General features: G+C 45.1%; 1 protein-coding gene across 1 annotated transcript in view; it reads right to left on the bottom strand.

Annotated features, from left to right (window-relative positions):
- Positions 1-19,461: 19,461 nt before the first annotated feature.
- The window catches only part of Timm21 (translocase of inner mitochondrial membrane 21 homolog (yeast)), a 7,146-nt gene continuing 153 nt past the window's right edge, over positions 19,462-26,454 (bottom strand). Inside the window, exons 2-9 of the mRNA XM_013026109.1 lie at positions 26,162-26,446; positions 25,859-25,945; positions 25,484-25,580; positions 22,681-22,743; positions 22,485-22,582; positions 20,168-20,241; positions 19,974-20,079; positions 19,462-19,873 (exon numbers count right to left, since the gene is read on the bottom strand). Of these exons, the coding sequence (XP_012881563.1) occupies positions 19,769-19,873; positions 19,974-20,079; positions 20,168-20,241; positions 22,485-22,582; positions 22,681-22,743; positions 25,484-25,580; positions 25,859-25,945; positions 26,162-26,446 (915 nt within the window). The 3' untranslated portion in view covers positions 19,462-19,768. The remainder of the gene's footprint in view (positions 19,874-19,973; positions 20,080-20,167; positions 20,242-22,484; positions 22,583-22,680; positions 22,744-25,483; positions 25,581-25,858; positions 25,946-26,161; positions 26,447-26,454) is intronic.

Below are 26,454 nucleotides of genomic sequence, written 5' to 3'. Positions count from 1 at the left end.
GCTTCTTTGGCAGTAGTGGGTTTTGAACTCAGGGCCTTTTGCTTGTTTAGTAGATACTCTATCACTTGAGTCATTTCAAAGCCATCTTTTTGCTTTAGTTGTTGTTATTATTATATAATAGTAATATATTATTATATGTTAGGGTCCAGCTGTGGACCCCTCTTTTCCTCATTCTGCTGCCTTGTTTTGGGGTCACAGAGTACACTGCTGGCTTGTTGGAGCATTGCTAACTTGTTGCCAGGGCTGGCTTTGCACCTAGATCCTCCTCATGACCTTTGCCTTCCAAGTTGTCAGGATTACAGGCATGAGCTAGCTAAGTTGTTTGGTGGTAATAGTTCTAGCTGGTTGGCTTTAATGGGTGAGAGATAGGGTTATTTCTGTATAGTAGAACTATATAGCTGTAACCCATCCATTCAGACACACTGAGGGGGCATGCTGGCTGGAGGGCCGAGCTCATGAAGAATCTGACTGTGATAAAAATAGCTCTACAGGTCATTTCTGGCAGGCAGGATTTTTCTCTGTTCTTTTAATTGTAAACTGTGAGAAATCACTCTCATTTTAGGTATATACATGAAATACCACTAATAGACGTTCGAGTTCAATAGAAACCATCTATTCAGGTGTGCTTGTTTGCTAGAAATGTTATCACAAAGCCACAGGTAGTTCGGCTTACACCATAGAAACCCATTTCTATGCTGGAAGTTAGAAATCTTGGAACAGGTCATCTGCAGGACAGTTTCCTGAGGGCTGGGAGAGAGAAACGGCTTACGTGTAGTTTGGGGTTAGGATTGGGCTTCTCTCAGGCTCTCCTCAGCTTCTGGTGGGAGCTGGGTCTGCCTGTGCCCCTGGCCTGCAGAGGGCTCACCCTGGTCTCAGCTGTCACGGTCATGCGGCCCTCTTGGCTCTGCCTGTGTTCACGTCTGCATTGTATATATAAGGACTCCAGATGTATGGGGTTAGGGCCCACCCACTCCAGTATGATCTCATGATAACTAATTAAGCTCTCAGCAAACCAGCTCACACTCTGAGACAACTGTGGGAAGCTCTAGACATGGGGAGGGGGTGTTTAACCTGTAACAATAATGTAAGTGAACCCTGGGCCAGATGTTCAGGGGGAATATACACAGGCCTACTTTTGAGGCTTTATTATTATTAGTTTTTTAAATTATTTATTTATTTTTTGGGGGGGTTCGGTCGTGGGGCCTGAACTCTGGGCCTGGGTGCTGTCCCTCAGCTCTTCAGCTCAAGGCTAGTGCTCTACCACTTGAGCCACAGCGCCATTTCCGGCTTTTTTCTTTTTGCTTATGTGGTGCTGAGGAATCGAACCCAGGGCCTCATGCATTCAAGGCAAGCTCTCTACCACTGAGCCACCTTCCCAGCCCCTTATTATTATTATTATTTAAAGCAGAAAGAGTAGAGGAGGCAAACAGGAGAATGAAACATACCCTAGGACCTGACAGAAGTTTCTATCCTGACAAAGGGGTAGAGGGGCCACAGTCCTGGTGCTTGCTGCCAGAGTTCTGCACAAGCTCAGGGTCCAGATACTGCAGGCGCGGAGGTGCTGGGCGGTGTGGGGAGTGAGGTGGACTCACCTGAACTTTGCAGGATCCGTCTGGGCCTGTGCTGTTCTCACAAGAAGCTGGGGATGAAGGACAGCTGCATCTAAAGGTAAAGAGACAGGGCCTCGGCTGCTATGCAAATGTGCCAGAGACCACACTCCCAGGTGGAAAGTTCTAGAACTGTCAGGATAGAGCCCGGAGTAAAACCACCATGCACTAAGGGGAGGACTCTGTTCACTATGGTTTGGGCTTTCTCACAGTGTGGTTTGTTGCCTGCTCTGCCCCTGAACTCACCGGGAAGGCCCGGCACAGGTGCTGTGGCACCTGTGGATGGGACCCAGCCAGTGTCTGCGGCATCGCTCTGGAGCAAGTGTGAATACAGGTGTGCTTGGAGTGGTTTCTACCCCTCCATTGGGGATGATCAGCTGTGTTGAGATTGTCAGTCTTTAATAGTGGAAGGGCGTGTGCCCTGGCTGGAATGTTTCTGTGTGTTTGCTTAAAGGTATGAGCAGAGTTTGTGACATTCAGAGCCACAGCTCCACTTCCTAAGTTTTTTCTTTTAACACAGAAGTTGAGTGAGCCTTTGCTCACGGAAGGTAGAGAAGGCTCCATCAGAATCAGGAGGACTGCTGTATCCAAGGATTCACGTCTCTGCTGCGCCTCTGCTTCTCACTGGCCCGTGCACTTTCATTCTCTGGCACAACCAACCTCAGAGGTGAGCCTTCTTGACTCAGCCAGGTCCTGGCTTCAGCCTTCTGCGCCTGTGCTGATCAGGTGATCTCAGGTCTGGCCAAGGCCCTGCTCTCTATCTTGCTTCCCAGGGGGTAACAACATCCAGGGGCTGATCTGGATTGCATGGGGGCCTTCATGTCTTGTGGCATAGTATCTTGCAGCCATGTATCTACACAGTGAAGTCAATAGGTTAATTAAGTGTAAATTGCTTCCATTTTATTTTTCCTCTGTATTGATTCTTTGGCAAGGTATGTATAAACTACATCTAAGATGTGGGAAGGGACTATTCAGATTTATGGCATTGAAAAGAAAAAAAGAAGAAGAAAAGTAACAAACTGTAGGTTAAAATACACAGAAGAATCTGGGTGCTGGTGGTTCATACCTGTAATCCTAGCTACTCAGGAGGCTGAGATCTGAGGATCGCAGTGTGAAGCCAGCCCAGGCAGGAAAGTGCATGAGACTCTTATCTCCAAAAAACTACTCAGAAAAAGGTATATGTGGCTCTGAGGCTCAAGTGGTAGAGTGCTAGCCTTGAGCAAAAAAAGCTCAGAGGCAGTGCCTAAGCCCAGGACTGACAGGTGCATGCGCATGTGTGCGTGTGCGTATACACACACACACACACACACACACACACACAAGATATATATATATATATATATATATATATATTAAGTACAATGGTTATAACATTATTTTTAGGTTTTGAAGTATAAAAAGACATGTTTTGAATAACCCAAGAAAAATAAGCATAGACTGGGTATTAGTAGATGAAGTAATTTGATCACCACTTTAAATTTGTTGATGGGAGTTTCCCCATGTTGGTTCATGTTCAGAATGTTTCACAGTAATTTTTGTGTTCTGAAATTGGGGCTTGAACTCAGGACCTCATGTTCTCTCTTCGTTTTTTGCTCTATTATTTGAGCTACAGTTCCACTTCTGGGTGGGTTTTGTTTGTTTGTTTGTTCCTGATTAATTGAAGATAAGAGTCTCTCAGATTTGTTAGCCCTGGCTGTATATGAACCTCAATCCTCAGATCTCAGCCTCCTAAGTAGCTAGGATTACTGGCATGAGTGCCCAACAGTATTTGTTTTTGTTTTCTTAAAAGAAAAAGGAGCAGCCAGTTGCCAGTAGCTCATGCTAATAATCCTAGCTACTCTGCAGGTGGAAATCTGGAAGATCATGCATTGAAGTCAGCCTAAGCAAAAAGTTGAGGCCTGATCTCAACCAGAAACCATGCATTGTGACATTTGTCTGTCATCCTCGCTATTTGAAGAACAGAGATCAAAGATCCAGGAGGGTCAAAGATCCAGACCAGCCTGGATAAAAATGGGTAAGTAGTGACATGTGCCTGACGTCCCAATGACAGTGTGGAGAGTAAATAGAATTCTGTTCCAGGGTCGTCCAGGCAAAATGTAAGACCGTATCTCAAAAGTAACCAGAGGTCTGGAAGAGTGACTTCATGTGGTAGAGGAGCACCTGGCTAGCAAGCGTAAAGCCCTGAGCTCAATCCCCAGTACTGTCCATGGAAAGAAAGAAATAGGAAAAGGACCCAGGGGCTATTTGTTCTTTGGTGGCAAACATGCTGTAAATTGCAGTTGGAGACACATGGGGCTGGAAGCATCATTAAGTTTATTGATCCACACAAGGGAAGTTGAAAAATTCAAGTAGCTCTCCTAAGATTCCACAGTTGATCCTGAAAAGCTACCACGTGTTTTAGTTAATATGTCTAAAACAAAACCATGAGGAAGCTGAAGAAAAGGTAAACAGGCAGGGCCCCAATTTGACTTTGAAACCTGTCCTGACAGGGTCCCTGTTGTCCGCATAGCTGCTCTCATGTAGACCCACGCAGCGCAGCACCCTTTTGCATAATGAGCCAGTATCCTTTATCAGTCAGTCCATATTGATTTTCTTCTCTTGGCATGAACTCTTGAACTCTTTGTTCCAGATAGAGAACATGGATTCTTGTTTTATAATGCTGGTTCCGATAAGATTGACCCTTGGAAAGTTCATCTCCATGATAGAAACGCACAGGTCTGCTCACTCATCCTGGGACATGTGGGGCCCCATGGCTGCTGGACGGGCCAGGAGGCCAAGCTGTCCGAACCAGTGTGTGTACACCAATGTCCAGAGGGCAGTCTCCAGCAGCCCCTGGAGAAGAGATGTGGCTGATTTCCAGGCTAGGACAGGGCAGATACAGCATGGGTATGGAATTTCCTTATCATGCCACAAAATAACTAAGGAAAGAGCAAATCTAAAGAACACAGAGGTCCACTAGAAGGACTACCCCACAAGTTGAGCACCCAATGGAGTCCAGACCTATGGACTGTTGGAAAAAGAATAAAAGATCCTGAACCCATAATGCTAATAGGACAGAGGGCAGGGAAAGGAAGTCTTGCTCCTTATACTGGTAAGGGTGGCTGAGCACAGGAGGAGCAAAACCATTTGCTGCCAAGACCATGGGATGGATTGGGACAAGCGTCGACGAGGGACAGTAAGGTCTTCTGGTGTCTCTCCACAGGGGCGCAGACTCATGCAGGGAACAACAGCCATATGCAGAAGTTACCTGAAAACCAAAGCAATAAAGACTAGAAACCTGGCTCTAGGATACAGTACTTTACTTGCTAACTTGAGGCCCTGACCTGGCTCTAGGATACAATACTTTACTTGCTAGCTTGAGGCCCTGAGTTTAAACCCTGGTACTGCCAGAAAAAATAATATTGATAGGGATAATCGTGATGCTTTAGAATACATTTTTTGGAGAAAAAGATTTGCCGAAAATAGGAGCTGGGCTCATCTTGATACTGTTTTCTCTGGAGTAAGTTTGCTCTGAGAGATAATCAGCATAGGGACGAGTGGCATTGATGGATATATACATGAACTCAACTCAAGGAATAGTGGGCTTCTAGATCTGGTGTGGTGAGACTCTCTTGTCTATGCTTCTAATCCCTGTTTTCTTTGCCAGTCTTAACTGAGAATCTTAGAGGAAAAGGGTGGGAACCTTTTCTCTGTCTATCTGTCTGTCTGCCTGTTGTCTGCCTGTTTGCCTGCATATTTACCCACCTACCTGCTGAAAGATCTGCATGTATTTACTTCATTATGAGAGGACATGTGTCAAGTGCTGGAATGTGTTGGGAATGGTTTTAGTCACTAGAGCCACAGAGCTGCCAATCCCTGGGCAGGTGGAGGCTCCTGTGGAAAGCAGTTCACGTGCTGCAGCCCCAGCTTGCCCAAATCCAGTTGAGCCAGTGATGTGCTGCCAAACAAAGATAATCAAGGCTCCAGGAATGTAGTAGTGGAGATAGAACGTGCTTTCTTTCCAACTGAGAGCTAGAGTTGACCACATCTCGACCTCTTCTCACGCAAGTTTTTCACTTGCAGTCCAGCTGGGGCTCCCACTGGAAGCCATCTTGCAACACAGGTTAGGCTGGCGCAATCTTCTGACCTCAAAGGACAGTATGGAAGGCAACCTGCTATTGCTTCATTTTAATCTCCGGCCACCTCTCTTGTGCTTTGCAGTGGTCGCTAGTTGAAACAGAAGAAACACCATATTAGAACTTAGGAATTGGGTTTTAAATTTCCAGTTGCCTATAAGCACGGAGTCATGTGGCATCTTTGGCCCCAGTATTTGTAGGATAATGACATAATGATAAGCAAAATCCTGTTGCATAAGAGCTAGGTAGACAGATTGCCTTCAAAAATGGTAAGAAAAGGTAACTAAAAATGCACCTGTGGCTCATGCTTGTAATCTTCACTACTCTGGAGGATGAGATTAAGGATTGTGGTTCAGAGCCAGACTGGGCAAGAAAGTCCATGAGAAGTCTCTAATTAGCCCATAAGAAAGTCTCTAATTAAAAGTCTCTAATTAAAAAATCAGTATTGGAGCAATAGCTCAGGTGATCGAGTACTGCCCTTGCGCACAAAAGCTAAGGGACAGCACGCAGGCCCTGAGTTCAAGCCCCATATACACATACACACACACACACACACACTCACACACACACACACACACACACACACACACACACACAAATTGTAATGCCATATTTGCCCTTAAACTTAATATTTATTATCTTTCTCCTAGCATTAGACATTGTGTTGCTTTTAGATGGTCCCTTTCTAGATAAGGAACAAAGGAAGAGACACTGGCTAGGCTTTACTGAGCAGAGACCCTTGACACTGCCAACCTGATCCCTACCAGTCCCTCTTGGTGTATTGTATCTTGTCTGAGGAAGTGGGCTTTCCCTAGGTAAAGAGCATTGTCCTCAAGACTCAATGCCCAGTCTCACCCCTTGCAGGTCTGCAGCCGTTGGCACAGGTGGAGAGAAGAGGTTTAGATTTTGCTTCTTTAACAGACAGCTTGTGTGGCAAACAAATTGCTACTTTCTAACGCCAAGTTCTGCCATTGCTGCTCAGAATTGCATTTGCACTTAGCATGGTTTCTGATTTCCTGATTGCACCCAGACTGATAGATGAGAGTTGTCACCCTACAGTGGAGGAAATGCTGACACAGGTTATATAGCTGATGAACTCCAGGATGAGGGAGCGCAGGTCTCCAGATTCTGAAGCTACATTCTCTCTATTACTTTGCAGTTCTGTGGTTTGAACTTGGCTTTGTGCTTGTTAGGCAAGCACTCTACCTTGCCTAACAAGCCCAGGAATCAAGTTCATATCCATACTGATTGATTCATACTTCTAGCCTCGATCCTTAATTTAATCAAGCAAAACCCACTTCAAATTACTTATTAACCTTTAAAAAATATTATTTCTTCATTAAGTTGGCCTTTCTGCAACACAGCTAACAATAACCATGACATCCTTTGAACTCTGTCTCTTTTTATTTCTTTTTACTTACTGTTTGGTTAAAGTACTGGTAACAAATTTAATGGTCAAAGAGTATTTACAGGTCAAGTGTTTACAATTGCATCATTCCTCTTGGAAGAAAAAAGAGCTTTACTGAGTTAGCCTGTGCAATCCAGAAAAAATCCCCAAGACGAGAGAGGTCACCTCTGTGTCAATCTACTGCATGCATTTCAGATCTGCTCTGTAGCAGCAGCACAAAGATGTGTGTTGCTTGGTGCTGCTGGCCAGGGGGAGGGCACTGTTTCTGTCCTTGGGATACTGTGTCCTCTTCCATTGTAAGTGAGGTTGCGTTTGTGAGGCTGAGTTACAGCACGCATGGCGAACTCAGCTTGTGGAACTTTCCTCTAGTTGCTCTCCAGACGTTTTCATTACACAGAGCAGTACTCCAAACGTGGCACATCTGTCTTGTTTTGGTATGTGAAGGCCTCTGATGGCGGAATACCGCCATGTCTGCTCACTTAGGGGAAGAGTTCAAATTGGGCAAACTGTGGATAAATCTCTGCATGAATGGCTCCAAATGTGGCTTCTGCTGTCTTTTATGGAGGGAAGGTCTGTGAACCTGTGGAGCATCTCGTGTCTTTGAATAAGTGGAGTGAGCGGGGTGCCCCTCAATAGCAACCCCCACGTTGGGAGCAGGGCCATGCAAGTGCTGTACTTTGAGGGAAGGAGAGGGAAGTCTGAAGGGGGGAGGGTAGGCCCCCAATTTCTCCCTCAGGTTCAGGGTTCCAGCCCCATTGGTGAGGACCACTTGTTGGGGCTACCCGAGTCAGGCCACACTCCAGGTCGGCACTAGATCCTTGCTCCAGGTCAGCTCGTAGAGGGGCTGTGACATCCTTCCCCAGAGCAAGGTCACTGCCAGCGTTCTCAGGGCAGAGCTAGAATCCTGCAGAATATTAGTGCTAGCACTGTCCCACTGGTCCTGTGGCCATTCGCTTTCTGGGTAGATAACTCCCTTTGGGTAGATCCTTTGTTCTATGATGAGCTTTCCAAGGCACACAGTGGTAGGGATGGCCTAGGTCCGCAGGGTCTGATCCCAGCAGCAGGAAGCACTTGGGGCTATACATCCTGGCTGTTTACCTCCAATGGTATAATCTCACACAAAAATCTAGAAATTATGATGTTTGTTCCTTTGTTTTGTTGGCACAAGAGTTTGAGCCCAGAACTTGGTGCTTTGCTAAGGAAGACCTCTACCATGTGAATCTACTTTTCAGATAGGGTCTCATACTTTTTGTTCAGGCTAGCCCCAGGCCACACCTCCTAGGTAGCTGGGATTACATTTGTGTATCATCATGCCTAGTTTATTTGTTGAGATGGAGTCTGTTTGTCTGGATGCTGGTTGCTGCCTACTAGGGAGCTGGGATTACAGATAAGAGCCACTGGTACTCAGGTAGAAATTCTGTGTTTTAGATTCCTCTTTCACAGATCAGGGAAGCTAAAGTCCTCAATGACTTACCATTTAACATTGGTTGGTATTAGTTTGTATAAACTTGTGTGTGAAACTCTGCTACCCCATGCCTCCTACTCTTCAGCTACTGCAACTTCTCTATAAGAAACAACTTTCTAGAACTGATTCCACCATTCTCAGTTACAATTAATGAAAGACAAACTTGTGACTGATTTCACAGCCATGAGAGACAGTAGTCTGCTAGTTGAGGCCACTTATGTCTGGCAGCTCCTAGCTACCAAGAAATTCAGAAGTGCTCTTGAAGCCTGTGGCCAATGATGGCTTATTAAGTTAAAAAAAATCTCACATTGAAGATGAATAGTTGAAAGCCAGGCGCCGGTGGCTCATGCCTATAATCCTAGATACTCAGGAGGCTGAGATCTGAGGATCACGGTTCAAAGCCAGCCCAGGCAAGGAAAGTCCGTGAGACACTTATCTCCAATAAATCACTAGAAAACCGTAAGTGGCGCTGGGGCTCAAGCGGTAGAGCACTTGCCTTGAGCTGAAGAGCTGAGGGACAGCACCCAAGCCCAGAGTTCAAGCCCCACGACCGACCAAAAAAAAAATGATGAATAGTTGAAAATATTCTAAATGTTAAACTTGTCATCCTTTAACTTTATTTCATTTTCCCCCTCTCATGTCATTATTATATTAAGCCTCTCGTTAATGAGAGCGATTAAGGCTTGATTATTTGCTGACTTAATTAGGTAGCTTGGAGTCTCACACTGTCATCTGCAATTCAAATGTGAGGTGTTGTTAGTTTTGTTATAGATTAAATATTGTGGGAAACAGAAGGCAAACAGAAAATTTGCCACCACTGGATTTCCAAAACAAAAATAGACTAGAACACATTTAGCATGGACAAGATGTAAGGCATAACTCACTGTGGATGTGTAAGGGAGCAGAAGGTTCTAACCATGCTGTGTGGCTTGCTGTAGCTAGGAAGGAGGCTGATGACTATCTCGGATGCTCCCATGGTAAAACCAGTCAGCTGAGGACTGGTAGACCTCTATTGTGTTACTTACTAGAACTCTCGTCCTCCTCTCTGGTCCCACCCAAGAACTTGTCACTGACTGGGAGAATACTCCCTTTGCCTCTCCTGATTCTAACCACAGTGCTTTGGCAGAACTGCTGGGCTCCCTCTTGACTCTGTCCTCAGACTACATACAGCTGGCTGGTTGGGGGATGGTGTCTGCCAGAAGCTACTGAAAAAGACTCAGGAAGAGCTGCCCCTGAGTTCTCAGGCTGTGGGCTGGGGATCCGAGCATCGTAGCCTTGTTTCTGGACAGCCAGGGTCTCTGGCTATTCTGAGAACGAGAAGCATACCTGCAGAGATTGCTGGTGGCGTCAAGGCCGCGCCTTCATCCTTCAGCCCAGCTGTATCTGTGACCTACCTTCTCACATTTGGTTGCCCAATCTTTTCCTTAGATTTCAAGGGCTGTTAAATTTCTTTGATGCCTAAGTTTGATTGCTACAAATGCTTGGTGTATGTGTGTGTGTGCGCGCATGATTAACTTCTTAGGTACTGTGTCAGCAGTTGGTTAATGAATTGTATCCAGATTTGAGTATCCTCCATGTTTGATTAGAGAAACAGAGTTAAGGATCAGAAAATGAGAAGGAGGTCTGCGTGTCTTCTGAGGAGAGGGCTGGCTTGTTCCCTGCAGTGCAGCTTCTAATGGTGGTTTTATCTGAGACATGCCAGCTGTTCTACCTCAGGTTATATCTGAGACACTTGAGACATGCCAGCTGTTCTACCTCAGGTTATACCTGAGACACAGCAGCTATTCTACCTCAGGTTATACCTAAGACATGGCAGCTATTATACCTCAGGTCATACCTCAGGTTACACCTGAGAACGCCAGCTGTTATATACTTCAGTCATACCCCAGGCTATACCTGAGACATGCCAGCTGTTACATTTCAAGTCATACCAGGTTATATCTAAGACATGCCAGCTGTTATACCTCAGGTTATACCTGAGACATGGCAGCTGTTCTACCTCAGATCATACCTCAGGTTACACCTGAGACATGCCAGCTCCTCTACCTGGGCAGGTGCATGCCCTGCACTCAGCAGCCTCGCCTCTGGACTCCATGCAGCTAACTGCCTTCTGAACACACTTTTCAGTACAGCCATCGTTCCAGCTACCAACTATCTAATGACAGTTTAACATGAGTTAATTGCTTTCTGAGAACATATGGGAAGAAATTAAGCTTGTTTCTTTTAGATGGCAGACTTAGGAATAGTCTCAGAATGTACGTAGGCCTTTTCCTTGTTGTCTGTCTCTCCTCGGCAGGTTTCTGCTGCTTGTCTTCCACTTAGGGATGTACCCGACAGCTGTGACGTGCGGTCTCTGAATGGGCGATTCCCCTGTATACTTCTAGCCTTAGATCAGGCTGACTATGCCCTGGAGCCTTCCCCTTCAGTTCCCAGGTGACAGGAGGCCACCAAAACCCTTCCTGAATTGATTTCTATTTTCAGGTCCTGGGAACAGGAAGAAAAGCGTGATATCCAACACCTAATAAGCATTTGCTTATGTAATCTCACTTAATCCCCTCACAAACCAGCCTGTATGGTAGCTTTCACTACTGTATTAGTTTCCTAGGGCTGCTAATAAAAAGTTCCAGAGCGGGCTTGGCTTAAAGAAGAAAGGATTAACTCAGACGGTTCTGGAAGCCCCCAAGCTGTGAGCAGGGCTCCCCCTGGAGGCCTCCTTCAGCATGGCGTCCTTATGTTACATAAAGATGTCACATGGCCATCTTGACACAGACATCTTCCTGTTTTTTCTCTGCCTAACCGTGCACTTTCCCTTCTCATAAGGACACAACTACTAATGGATTTGGAACCAAGCTGAATTCATAGTGACCCATCTTCACTTATGAAATCTATTAAATGCTGCAAAGAAGCCGGGCGCTGGGGGCTCACACCTGTCATCCTAGCTACTCAGGAGGCTGAGATCTGAGAATCGTGGTTCAAAGCCAGCCCGGGCAGGAAAGACCGTGAGACTCCTATCTTCAATAAACCACTAGAAAACCGGAAGTGGCGCTGTGGCTCAAGTGGTAGAGCGCTGGCCTTGAGCTGAAGAGCTGAGGGAGAGCGCCCAGGCCCAGAGTTCAAGCCCCATGACCAAAAAAAAAAAAAAAAAATGCTTCAAAGACACCACTTCAAAACCCATGCTCACATAGGATGAGTAAAAAATGCCAAATGCCACCATTTTATAGATGACTAAGTGAATGCTAGGGCAAGAAAGTCCTCTGTCGAGGCTCAATTTGTAAAAAGGAAGAATTTTGATTCTAGCCTGTCCTGTCCTGGCCAGTGCATGTTCTGCTAGGCCGTGCAGTGATACCTGGCTGCCGGCCTCTCCTCCCGGCCCCATGCCAATCTACCAGCGCATGGTCAGGGTCCCCCTGCAGTCTACACAGGTTCATATCCATAGGGCTGTCTTATAATATAAGGCGCCAGTGCACCCTCAGTGGGAGAGAATGCCTGTTGGGAATCCTGGCTGGAGAGAGTGGCTATGTCCATCTGTCCTAGGTACTGCATGGAGACTGATGGGAAGGACTGCAGACCCCAGTCACCAAAGGGAGGGGTGACAGGCATTCTGAAGTTGGAGCAAACAGGGGCCTAGTCATTGCTTGTCACTTATACCTAGTCATTTGACCAGGTACCCCCAGTTATCACAGAGGGAGATTGTACGGCCTTTGCAGTTGCAAGATGATAGTATTCTGTATTCTCTTTGAAGCCACACTAACCCCAACGACCCGTACATTAGAGGCAGAGGTAAAGGTAGAATTGCTTCCTCATTTCCAATGAGGAAACCATAGAGAACAAACTTAAGGACAGAGCTGTACTTTCTGTTGTGTATATCAGCTCATTATTTCTATTCCTCATGACATTAAATTATATCCCAAACTTAACAGGCTCATTAGACTGTTGAATAATCTACTGTTGAAGACCTCAATTCAAACCTTTCTGATCTTATGCCCTCCTGTGATTAATATGGATAACAGCATTCAGGTAAAAATGTTAGTCTTGGGGCTGGGAAGGTGGCTCAGTGGTAGAGCGCTTGCCTTGCATGCATGAGGCCCTGGGTTCGATTCCTCAGTACCCCATAAGCAAAAAAGAAAAAAGCCAGAAGTGGCGCTGTGGCTCAAGTGGTAGAGTGCTAGCCTTGAGCTGAAAAGTTGAGGGACAGTGCCCAGGCCCAAAATTCAGGCCCCATGACCAAGTCCCCCTCCCTCACCAAAAAAATGATAGACCTTTCTATGACAACAGAAACACATGTGGATGCCCTGATCTCTGGGTCCAGTTCTTGCAACTATGTCACTGAATTGGAAGTCTGTGTATATAATGAAGATTTCTAGAATTCTAAAACTTCTTGTGGCATCTTAAGGAAAAAAAATGGAAACAAACTAAGCTTATTTCTGCCATACATTCAAAATCAATTGTGGCACATTCATATTCACCTGTAAGTCACATAGCATTAATGTTGGCGCTAATTTGATCCAAACACTATGAACTTTTATAGGAACCGCTGCCTCCCTCCCTCCTTCCCCCCAAATCACCCATGATCTCACATCACTAATATTAATTTGTCTCGTAACCTATAAACAAATCCACAGCTGAATTGCATTATTACTTGTGGACTATAACCTATTATCTATGGATTGCATTATTACTTGGGGACTAAAACCTGTGTATGGAGCAGCATCATGATGGGCTACTTAGCCTGTAGCCTGTCACCATGGCCTGACCCAAGGCATTCATGAAAGATGGCACTGACAGTTGGTTTCCTACTCCAGCCTCTTCGCTCTGTGTGTGGATAGCAAGCATTGGATGAGAGACACCTTTAGGTTTCCAGTTGTCCTTCATGATGGATTTAGCCCTGGTTTACAGGCTGGTGGAGCTCCTGGAGCTCCTGGAGCTGCAGGGATGGTGCCAAGGCCCTCCAGGCCCAGCGGAATCCCTGAGCTGGGTTACTTTTTAGTCACGCTTGATGCCAAGGGCAGAGGCAAGTGGTGGGAGGGGAAGTGTTCAAGTCTTTGGTCTGTCAGGAATTTGCATGTTCCCCTTCTTCCCTCCAGTTTTCAGCAGCTCTTTCAGAGGACACTGTGCCCTTCACTGGCATGGGAGAGCTTCAGGCATAGCAGGCTGCTTTCAGAGCGTGTTGGCATCTCAGAATGGGGGGTGGGGAGGGTAGGTTCCTTGAATCACAACAAGGCTTTCTTTCTGTCTAGGAGAGAGAGAGCGCGTGCGAGAGAGCACTCTCAGATTTAAAAATCTTTTAGAAGATTTAAAAAGTTTTATTTTTTATGGGAGTAAACCACCATGGAGGTGGTTCCTAGGCTGCTGTAGAAATCTATACAGCTCAGTCTTAGGGATGTCTTTCCTTCCTTTCTTCTCTGATCACCCCAACAGTGGGCATAATATGTCCTTTAGGAGAGGGTAAAGATGATTTCAGACTTCTACCGATCCAAGTAGCAACCATGTTGAGTGGACAGATTGTGTTGCTTTTCTTATTGGATGCCTGTTTCTTTATCTACTGTTCAATGTGACTGACATGTGTTTAGCTGGCTCCACCCCTGTGAAGAGGCAATAACTTTCCTACTGTGTTTTCTTTGCTGTTCACAGCAGATTCTGACCCTGATAACCAGTTGGTTTCTATGCTTCCAATATGTCTCCTCCTCCTTCTTTTTTCCTCTTTGACAAAAGTGAGGTTTGAACTCAGGAGTTTGTGTGCATTAGTCAAGTGCTCTGTTACATAAGCAATGCACCCAGTCCTCTTTTGCTCTGACTGTTTTTGTGGTAGGGGCTCACTGTTTGCTCAGGTCAGCCTGGACCTTGATCCTCCTATTTACACTTCCTGTTTTATGATACCTGGGTGAAAGGTGCAAGCTATTGCGTGTGAAGAGGTCTTGTAATCTTTTTACCTAGTCTGGCCTTGAACCACAATTCTCCCATTCTCTGCCTCTCAGTTACAATTACAAGTATGAGCCACTGGCATCTGGCCCAATTTGTTTATTCTTGAAGATAAGAATTTAGTCTTTCTCAATTTTGTGGTCTCACTGTCTGTCACAGAAGCTTTGAGAATACAGGCTATAATAGTTAAAATGTTGTTGAAAGTATGAAGATTTGATGAACAACTTACATATATATATATTTTATCTTAGATTGACTTGAGCAATATGGACACCTTAACATTAATTTTTCCAGTCCTTATAAACGCAGGCATCTGTACTTGTTTTTTTTCCCTGCCAGTCTTGGGGCTTGAACTCAGGGTCTGGGCATTGTCTGTCCCTGAGTTTCTTTTGCTCAAGGCTAGCACTTTACCACTTGAACCACAGTGCTACTTGCAGCCTTTTCTGTTATATGGTCTGAGGAATTGAACCAGGGCATATATATACTAGCTCACACACACATACACATATATAATTGAACTTACTAGAGGATCTTGAAATTTAAGTAAATACTATATAGGGTGAATCTTATAAAAATAAGTATCTTTAAGAGGCTACCTAAAAACAATTGTTTTGCCCAGCACCAGTGGCTCACATTTGTAATCCTAGCTGCTCAGGAGGTTGAGATCTGAGGATCACAGTTCAAAGCCAGCTGGGGCAAGAAAGTCCCTGAGACACACTATCTCCAATTAACTACCAAATAGCTGGAAGTAGAACTGGAACTCAAGTGGTAGAGCATTAGCCTTGAGCAAAATAATGCCCAGGTCCCAAGTTCATAGCCTAGAACTCTCTCTCTCTGTGTCACACACACACACACACACACACACACACACACACACACACACACACACACACACACACACCAGAGCAGAACAGATCCCAGGTGTCTTACACAATGCAGTTGATTGTAACTGTTTTCATGAATCTGGTATATCCTCTCCATATGGTGGTGACAGTGGCCCTCTGGTGGCCCTAAAGGTTAGAGTATCACGGTGGGGCTCAGGCAATACACCTTGTGGCCCAGGAGGAGTAGAACATACAAGTTTGGAGTCAGAGGAAAACAATGGCAGAAGACAAATATTGTAAGCAGTAATGGTATTATGAACTTGGTGGCAACTTGGCCTTTCTTGCTATCGTTAACCTGACAAAAATTCTAAACGAGTAAACCAATAGTTGCCATAGGGAATCGTAAGATGAAGTGTATGATCTCTTTATGTTCAGCACTCACCTTGTGGTTACACTGGTATACAAATATGTTGCTGCACAATCATATCAATCATGGTGAAAGTCCTGGAAAACATCAATCATCACAACATACTAGTGATAAATATCCACGAAATCACCATGTAGACTACCACATCTGTCCATTGATCCAATACTACTGTGACCTGCTTTTTAAATTTCAACTGCTGTGCAGTATGTCAGCTAGAACAGTTGCTCATGTTCAGAAGCCTGGGATATTGCAGATCTTGTTGTATCCTTAGAGTTGAGGATATGGCTCAAGTGGTAGAGCTTCTGCCTGGTAAGTGTGAGGCCCTGAGTTCAAACACAGAACTGAAAAAAAAACCCACCCAAAGCAAATATTTTGATATTGTGTGTGTGTGTGTGTGTGTGCACGCGTGGGCCTAGGTATGGTCCTAGAATTCTTTGGCTCAAGGCTAGTGTATTATTTGAGCTACAGCTTCACTTCTAGCTTTTTGTGGTTAGTTGGAGATAAGAGTCTTACAGATTTTTCCTGCCCAAACTGGCTTTGAACCATGATCCTCAGATCTCAGCCTCTTGATAGCTAGGACTGCAGGCACAAGCCATTGGTGCCCAGGTTGACTTTTATTTATAAGAGTTCTTTGTTGCAAATTAAAGCAAAGTGGTTTATCAGTATGCCTATTTGTAATCTGTCTTTCTCCCCATGTATATCTTCATTCATTTATCCATGTCTCTTTCCATGCATCATCTATGTATGTATCCATATATTTGTACAATGTGTATCCATCATTTATCTGTCTATCCACCCATCTAGTCATCTTTCTCTGGTCTCGGCCCAGTGGAAAGTAGGAACTCAGAGTTTGTGGAATGAATAATGTAGGAGCTTTTACTTTATAGTGTCATTCAAAAGAATTGTACCTCCTTATTGATGAGTATTTTTTGATATTAGTTGCTGTCACCATTATTTCTGCTCTTGATGATTATTTACATTATTGAATGAAATATAAATCCCAACTAAATATATCAAGGCGTCTTGGTTTTTAGAAGAAACCAGGATGAAATCCTTGGGGAGCAGCAGTTGCAAATCTGCTCTCCCTAAATGGAAAATTCATATTTGCAGAAAACACCTTTGTGTATATTCTCACTGTGTGTAAGTGGGGAGGACAGACAGAGACAAAAGGGAGAGACACAGAGTCAAGAGAGATAAGAGAGACATAGAGATAGAGGAGAGAAACAGAGGAGAGGGACAGAAAGAGGGAAGAGAGAGAGAGAGGAGAAAGGAGAGAGACAAAGACAGAAAGAAAGTGAAAGAAAAGCCACAGAGGAGAGAGGAGAGGAAGAGAGGAAGAAGCAGGGGAGAGAGGTCCAGCTGCCTCCTTCCAGAATGTTAGGTGAGGTCCATGCATTAGAGAGGTCCTGAATCCCATAGTCTAAATGACATTCCTTTGCTTTAAGGTAACTTCCCCAAATGCAAAGCTATGGGTTTCTAAAAGGAACCACCAATAAATTTATAACAGCTTGGTGGTTCAATAAGTAAGGGAATTTATTACAAGACTAGGAGGTATGATTATATTCTTGAAGACGGATTTAAAAATAAAAACAGGGCTTAGGAGAAGTAGAATTTTATATCACAACATTTGAAATATAAATTTAAAAAACTAGTTTAATTGCCATAATTTATAAATATTTATTTCATTCCCTTTTGATTCAAGCGACTTTAACATTTCAGAAGTGTGTTCACCAGTTACACTGGGAAGGCCTCCCGGGGACAGCACTGAGGTTGTGGGGCACCTGGAGAACACCTGCTCCGGGAGCTCAGCACTTGCTGGCATGAGGCAGCGGGGCCCCTGGCACCTGTGCCCATGGCTAGCTCCTGGGTGTCAGTCTGTCCCTCTCCTTGGCAGGCCTTGCTTCCTTCTCACTGCCCTTCTTCCTGGTGTTTCCTGGATCACCTCTCAAATAAACTGGGGTCTATCCCTAGAGAAAGTCTCCATGTGACCTGGAGCTGGCCCACACCAGATGCTTGTCCCACAGCAGAATCAGGACCGAAAGGGGTTGGCCTCCTGCCCCCTCTGGGTGTTGCAAGGTGGGTGTTGTCAAGTCCCAGTGTGGGACTTCATCTCTGTATTTCAATATGGATCCAAGTTGCAATTGTTCAGATGGAGTTAAAGGAAAAGGGAGGGAGGATGGCTTTAGAGCAGTAGGAAGGTGGAATGAGATGGACTACCTCTGAGGGAAAGTGCACGTGTGGCCCCCCCCTTGGCAGGGATTTGATACTATTAGGCGATGTGACGTTCCTGTTTAGTGGGATGAAAATGCACATAGGGAGGTAGTGTCCTTGGGCGATAGGTCGTGTGCAGGTGATAGAGAGGAGGTGTGGCTGAGGTATGAGGAGTCAAGGGTCAAGTGCTTTGGCAAACACAGACCACTGCTCCCTATAGGAGATAGAAGCTCTACTTCATGCCTTTTTGTTCGCCATCACCATCTGTTCCCCAAAGCCAAAGAATGCTCCTGTGTGGATGAGTTTTCCTTAAGTGAGGCAGAACAGACAGAAGGCTGTAAATATTGTATACTTTCTAGGACCATTTTCTTTCAGAATATTAAGAATTCACATCAGCATTTGACAATAGCTCATGGGAAAAATGCTTTGCTTGGAAGAAGATAGAAGAGTTTGAATAAATGATTATTCCTTATATTGGAAGCATCTTTCAGGACGTAGTTCTGGAGACGGGGGTCAACCTAGGTCATGTGGATGGGTCCTGTGGAAGAGGTGGGGGCTGTGAGCAGAAGACCCTGCCCTAGGATGAGGGAGGTAGAGGGGACAGTGAGGCAGCCACAGCCAAGAGCTCCCTTCCCTGGAGCGTCCTGCAGGAGAGCGGCCCTCAGACTTCTGGCCTCCACACTGTGAAAGTAAGGTCCTATTATCTCAGCCAGGCTACGGGACATTTCTTTGGGTAGTTGTAGATTAAAGTAGACCCTGCTCTAGTCCTATGAAGACTTGTTTTCTGACAACCAGACAGGGTGTGAAATGCGGAGTCAGCCATTATTGTAATCATCAGGCAGGTCGGGAGATGTCACCTGAATCACTGGTCTGGCCCAGAGGTTTGTGAGACAAACTGCATACGAGACAACAGGCAAGCTGTAGAGATAGGACTCTTCAAGCCACACTTCCAGAATCTTGCTTGTGGCTTATGTTCTACCACCTGAGCACTTCAGCGTTTTGCTGATTAACAAGATGGAGATGGATTTTTTTGCCTGGGCTGACTTCAAACTGTGACGCTATGATATGAGCTTCCTGAGCACCTAGGATTATAGACAAGAGCCTCCAGTGCCTGGCTGTGACCACATTAAAAAAAGCCTCACACATTTAAATGAATCTCACATAGTTCCAGTTTTTGGTTTTTTTTTTGCAGTGTAAATCTCAAACTCTGAGGGGTTGGGAATGTTCCAACCCCTAACACTAACCAGCCACGTGATGGTGAGGTTTGCAAATGCTAAGGTCCTACACAAGCTCAGTCATGGAAGGGGATGTGTGACAGAGAAGGATCCCAAGTGTGTACAGTGTATATGGCTCCCCAGGAGGTATTTATCATATAGTTCACTGTGTTTGTCTCAAGTCAGACTCCAAAGTATGTGGAAGATGCTTCTGATACCATTTTGATAGTTTTAATTTCTTTCTGTGGGATTTATGAAATTATACAATATAAAAGCATAAAATACTGAAATCTTTTATTTACATTGCGTAAAATTTTCAGTAAAAAATTCACATCATGAAAGTAGAATAGAAATACTGTCATGATTGACAAAGAAAAAAATGCAAAATACACTGTTTCATGATTTCTCACAAGAAAATCTCTAATTTGGTTTGCCTAAACAAATCAAATATCTTACTCCATTTGCTTTTTGAACAATGTTCTTGCTCCTGTGAGCTGATTCTGGAAGAGGGTTGTGAACATAGTTGTGCTTCTGCACTCTCCACATCCTTCAGAAAACAGCATCCTTGCTCGATTCTTTTAACTGTCTTGAGACCGATTATCTTCAATGACAATTGTTCTTCTAGGAAAGGATTCTGTTTCCACAAATATATATCGGAATTCGTATTTGCCATTCTCTGGGTTCTAAGGAGAAATGTATTTCCAAGTGTTAGTTCCGTCAGTGGAGCTTAAACAGCACACTCCAAACCACTACCACCCCCCCTCCCCGCCAAGATCCTCACACCTCTTTGACTTCCACGTGCACTGTTCCTTGCTTCCCTGGCTCGGACCCCTCAATGTAGAACTTCAAACGCATGTGTTTCAGCCCATCTTTAACATATTCAATGAAACTGTGGAGAAAATGAAACCATACGGGCATAAGTTCCTTTTGTTTAAAAATAATTTACGGGCTTCCCAACTCCAAAGGGATGGTGGTACCTGACATGCTGCCTCCGTCCACGTCTCGACATTTCCCCGTAGCCTTTCAAAGGTTTACCGAAAATACTGATCACCTGCGGTCGAGACAATGCTTCCTTAGTGTCACTTGTTAAATGAGTCCTAGGGAAATATTTTCTGACAGTGAAAAAAATCAGTGAGGCTAAGGCTCTTCAAAAGATGGTGACTCCAAGAATAAAAAAACGACCAAAAAGGCTAGGCCTGGAACATCCTGTAAGTCATGCACAGAAATGGTTATCTTAGGGTGGTATCTGTCGTTTCAAAACAACAGAACTACAGGTTTCTTTTCACAGCTAGGTTGTCTTGTTACCGCTCTGGATTGTCTTCATTATCAGAGTTCTCAGGCATAAATGAAAAGGAATAATATGCAAGATATTTGACAGACATCAGTGTGGTGAAACAAGCGGAGCAATTGTCTAAATAAACGACTTTAATAAATGGTTAAACAGCATCAGACACTAGGATTTCTATTTTTCAAACATGCCCACCACTTGGCAGAGTGGCTCTTAAAATGTACCGGCAAAACTAAATGGTTAGAGTTTAATTATCATCCACCGAGGTCCCTTAGGCAGTAGATTAAGTGATGATCTTATTAATATCTCATTTTTCATGTTTAGTCTGTGGAGTTCTGTTCTCAATGCTGGAAACTCTGAGACTGAGTTTGTTTAGCACACTGGATCACCTCAATTCATCTAGGTATCCAATGAGGCTCCAGGTACTTCCTATTCCTACTTATTTCTGCAGAAGGGAAAGAGCCAAGCTTTTCCTTCTTTCCATTTTAATTGGCTCTTATCAAGTTATACAGGAGGGGATAGTCTATTATGGCAGTACTCAATCTTCTTTATCCTCCTCTCAGGTACAACCCTCTTTCCATCTCCCCACCCACCCAGAGTCTACTTCTCTTCCCTCCCATCCCATTGATTATCAGCTTTTGTTCCTTTTCTCTGGGCTGCTCTCACACCTGTTTATTATTCACCCTGAAAGAACATTTCCTGTCAGATATAATTTAGAGTCCCATTAACTTCCTTAGTTCCAGCCACACTTTCAACTTTTTTTCACACGTGTCTCCCTCCCTCCCTTCCTCTAGGTGTTCCATAGGCTTTCTAATCAAGAGAAATCTGTACATTATTCTTGTTATTAGTAAATAAAATTGGCAGCATTTACTGGCAGCCCAATTACACACAGAAACCACCATCTTCCAGGTCAAATACAGTTGATTTTCATCACCTTGTCAAAGTCAAAGGCTCATTCCCTAGGCAGCTTCATTCCATCACTCAGGGGTGATCTGTGGGCTCACCTCTTTCCCTGCCCAGGGACCACAGACTCTCTGTCCTTTGACTTCATTGCTTGGTGAGGAGCAGCCTGGATTTTTGTGATGCTGTCTCCTGCGAGTTTTCAGGGCACTGGGATTAGGATTTCAGTGCGGACCATTTTTCCATTCGGAAGCTTTTCACTCAAGAAATTTGGCATGTCACCGGGAGCAAGCCACGTGGGCTATGGACTGCCTTCTTTCAGGCAGGCTTGTTCAGAGAAGATACAGCTTGTCCCCACATCTGCACTTCTAGGGAGTAGCTGAGGTAGGCTGTGCTCAGGAAGGTAAGATCTGGTATCAGACAGAGTTGGTCTCAGGTCTCAGGTCTGGCTCTCCCATTTACCAGAGACGATGGCTGTGTTAGTGAATAGTGCAATTATAGGAGATGCAAAGGGTTTTTATAAGATTTAGCAGGATAATGCACTGTAAATCCTGGCATATGATATACTGGTAAGTGCCAACAATTATTGTTATGATCACGGATCACAAATCTTGATTTTGAAAAGACTATAAATTCATCACTTGAGTTTGCTACTTCAATGTATTTTAAGCATTTAATATCTATGAACAACCAGTAAAGTATCTCACTTGCACAGTTAGGATAAAAATATCCTACCTGACCTCTGGGTGTCATCAACATGTTTCAAGTACAAAAAAGGCCTTGTACCATAAAACCAACACCACCAATGTATTACTATATATTTTTACTGATTTCTCAGCTGGAATTTGAATTTTTATTCTCATGTGTATGTATGTGCAGATCCTGGGGCTTGAACTCAGGCCTAACTACTGTCCCTGAACCTTTCTGCTGAAGGCTAGTGATCTACTACTCGAGCCACACTTCCACTTAAAGCATTCCTGCCTGGGCTGGCTTCAAATCACAATCCACAGATTGCAGCCTCCTGGGTAGCTAGGCACCAGGCTGCAATTTGAGTTCGGCCCACTTTTTCCTCCCCAACATGTTCTCCCTCTCATCAAAGAACTAACCTCCGGATGTATTCTGCATTTTTCTAAGGCTTTCCCATATATCTTATTAGGACTGGATGAAGAAAAAAGTTCTTTGAAAATCGTGTATAACAAGCTACCTGAAATCACAGAAAAAGAAGATGAGCCAAGGCAACAGCAAGATGAAAAGGTATGTTAAAAGTTATTTGCGAGTGTGGTACTTGCTGTGTTTTTCAACCTGTAATGCTGATTCCAATGAGCACCACTATTAAGTAGGTGAAATCTCTCCCAGCTTCTCTCACTGCAAAGAGAAAATGGCACTAAATTACCTGTGTGCCCACTGTAACCCGATTCACCCAGGGCTTCAGCATTTCTAGTGGGTGACACGGAGTTAAGAGTCCAAATGAGTGGTTCTGTTATGTTCTCAGTAGTTGTTTTCCAATGTCCTGGACCATAAAACTTTATGGGCGCCTTGGAGTAGGGCTTAGAACTCTCTCATCCAAGTGCTAACCAGGACCATCCTCACTTAGCCTTCAAAATCAGATGAGAGTGGCATGCTTAGGGTGGTATGGATAGGGCCTAGGAATCTCTGCTTTTCTTTTAAATGCTATAATTGGAATACTATTTATTCTTTTTTTTTTTTTTTGGTCCGGTCGTGGGGCCTGAACTCTGGGCCTGGGCGCTGTCCCTCAGCTCTTCAGCTCAAGGCTAGCGCTCTACCACTTGAGCCACAGCTCCACTTCCGGTTAGCTTTTTTCTTTTTGCTTATGTGGTACTGAGGAATCGAACCCAGGGCCTCAGGCATGCAAGGCAAGCGCTCTACCACTGAGCCACCTTCCCAGCCCCTACTATTTATTTTCTAGAAGGTAGTTCTCTTAAGTCCCTCAGAATGACTTCCACAGGTCTGCCTCACACAGATTAAGCCTGGCTTTGTCAACTAAAGCCAAGAGACCAGAGAACAAAATGGATATTAACTCTTAGTTGTTAGCAGTCCTCCCAAATGCCATTTCACCATGTTCCCTCATTGACTGCATAAAATACAATGTGGAATGGAATTTTCCTGTTAGAAAGCTTTACAAATTAAACTCAGAAAATGAAGAATCTACAAAGATAATGCTCTTTACGTATTTTTTCCAACACTAATAAAAAATGTGTGATCCTGGCATGGTGCACAGCCTTGTAATCTCAGCACTTGGAAAGCACGAGGATTACTGTGAATTCGAGGCCAATTTGGACTACACAGCAAGACCTGTTTCAACCACTGTTTCCAAGTATGTTGATATACAGGTTAAAGAGAAGTCCTGGGGTGGGGATGGGGTGTAAAGAAATATAGCCGTTATGTACCTATTATATAGATATTTTCACTTATATATGAAGGACTACTACACTGAAATTATAACTATACTTTTCTACAGATATTTAGGGCCTTTTATGTTATTATACAGACTAATTTATTCATTACATCAGAAACTCAGACTTATGTATATCTTTTTTGCATTAAGCAAAATTTTAACAGTTGTTTTTATTATCTCTATTTTTACCTTTTGTATGTAAGCTTCTACTACTTTTATGAGATAGTACGTATAGTACTCTTTAGCATAACACAATCCAACTTTTCATTAAAAGTTAAAAGATATGATTAAAAATGTCAGAGACTGCATCTCCTAAAACATGTGTAACTCATGGGACCAATCCAGACAATAACTGCCATCACAAATCTAATTTGTACCAGGTATACAAGTTGATAGGCTTTCAATGACAACATCTCATTGTTGTCCATTAATGTCATGAATTATACTTAAATACTAGCTTCCAGCTGTGTGCCAAGTCCTAAGTTAAGAGTATAGTAACAACTGCCCCAACGAGTAGCCATATTTGTGCCTATTACACAAATTAGGCTCACATACTCTGGATTCCTAATTAACCCTCCTAACATTCCTGTGTGTCTACAGTATCTCTAGGCCTATGCTAAATACTACTCATTAAAAAGACTTCTGTTTAGTATTATTTTATAGATGTCTCCAGTGAAAACTGCTCATCGTCTACTTCACTCTTCTGAGTTCTCAGTCCTAATATGTTTATCCACAAGACTTCTTGCTATTCTACAATTCTCTAATCTTCATGCTGTGGTGGGGGTACTGCCATTGTGAGAACACTGGTGGCTGTCAGTCTTCGGTCAAGTTCCTTTCTGAGCATTCTTTCTTCTGAAGAGTCTCCTAGGACAGTTCTTTCCTGCACCTGCCTGAGGCCTCTTTTGCCATGTACTTGAGCTGCATCCTGGGCCAGGTCTTGCTTGCTTCCCTGACCCTTACTGAGAGCACTCCCTAACACTCCCCTGTTAAACAAAGCTCTTGAATCTGCTTCCTTGGAAGCATACCTACAGCAAGGGCTACCAAGAGTGCTCCTAGAAAGCCATCTCAGATTAAGATTTGGGGACTGGGACAATAGTCACCCACTGGCCATGGGGACCCTGTCCTTGGTTGTAGATGGAGGATTCTGTTGGTAGTGTTAACTGTTGCAGCTCTCACCCATGAAGATGAACATACTTCTGGCTTTCTGACAAAATTATGCTTCACGCTCTTTGTTTCATGTGTTCTTCCTATCACTGCACCCAAGTGTGTGTGATGGCAAGAGACGTTCTCAATTCAGTTCCTACGGAGTTTAACTCAGTATGTGGGAAGTTATTAAGTAAAATACTTATTGAGCTGAGGAACAAAACACTTTCGCTGCTTATCACGATTTAATCATACCTGTCTGTTCTACTTATCCTATCCACTTCTAATATTCCTCAGACTAAGGCTGAGAAAAATTTCCATGACAGAAATGCGACGAAGTGATACCAAATTCAAGCTTTTAAGTGCGTTTCAGTCGGTGAACCTAGCTCTGTGTTCTGCGTTTCTAAGTCAGTCCTGCCCCATGGGCTCTACCTCGTGATCTGCGTGTGAACTGTCTTGGCAGCTGGCTGTGAGCTTGGCACCGGGGCGCTGGCCGCGCCGGTCAGCGTGGCTGGGGCCTGGTCTCTGCGGAAGGCCTCCTGTTACCTTTCTGGGACGGTGACGCGGCGGGTTCCAGTCTCTCACTTCGGAGCACCGGCACCGGCTTGCCGCCGTCGTCCTTGGCGTTCCGCGGCCCGTGGGCCTGCGACCAGATGTTTTTCGGGGCGACCGTGAGGACGGCCTTGGGGGGCGCCGTCCTCCTCGGCCCCGGCGGCCGCCACCGCGCGCCGGGCTCGGCCCCCGGGCAGGCTCTGCCGGGCACGCACGCCGACCGCAGCAGCCGCCTCCCCGACGCCGCCGTCTCCGCAGCCCGCAGCAGGACGCGGATCATGTTTCCAGAAAAGTCCCGCTCGGGGACGGGGCCCAGACACCGTGCGTGCACACACTCAGCCGGGCACGAGCCCACATCCACACACTCACATTGCAAGCGTGGCAGGGAGAGCTACGTCGAACGAGGACTTCTAATCGACGCCCTCGGGCCCATTTTCCTGGCGAATACGCGGACCTTCAGACCAACCCCGCCATACCTCCGCAAGGCACCCTGGGAAACACCTAGGTGTCTTGGGAACCGCAGTTGGACCACTTCACCCTCAACCACGTCGGCGCAGAGAGAAAAGTAGAAGGGACTACATCTCCCACAATGCCTGGCGACGAGCGCCGCGGGCCGCTCAGAGCTTCCCAGGCATCTTTGCGCGCGGAGCGGTGCGCACGCGCCGCACGTACATCCGGTGGAGGAGCGGCCTGCTGCTGCTGGAGCTCGCGGAAGGCGACCTTCTGGCGTGGACTTTGCCAACAGAGAAGGCCCGCCGTCTTGTCATGGCCCTGCCAGACGGCAAATGAGTTTCTGCCTTCCCTGAGGCCCCGGCTAAACCAGTGGAGACGCCTGGGGCCTCCACAGAACCGGCCGGGGTGTAGTAAACAACGAAGGGCGGGCCCGCTGCCGAGCGTGCCGGGCGCCAGGACGGCGGGGGCTGGGAGCAGCCGGCTCCGGAAATGCCTCGGGCTCCCCTCCCAGA

This window comes from Dipodomys ordii, unplaced genomic scaffold, assembly GCF_000151885.1.
Source record: "Dipodomys ordii isolate 6190 unplaced genomic scaffold, Dord_2.0 Scaffold91, whole genome shotgun sequence".
Taxonomy (NCBI): Eukaryota; Metazoa; Chordata; class Mammalia; order Rodentia; family Heteromyidae; genus Dipodomys; species Dipodomys ordii.
Note: the sequence above shows the minus strand (reverse complement) of the source record. Positions and strands in the feature narration are given on the sequence as shown.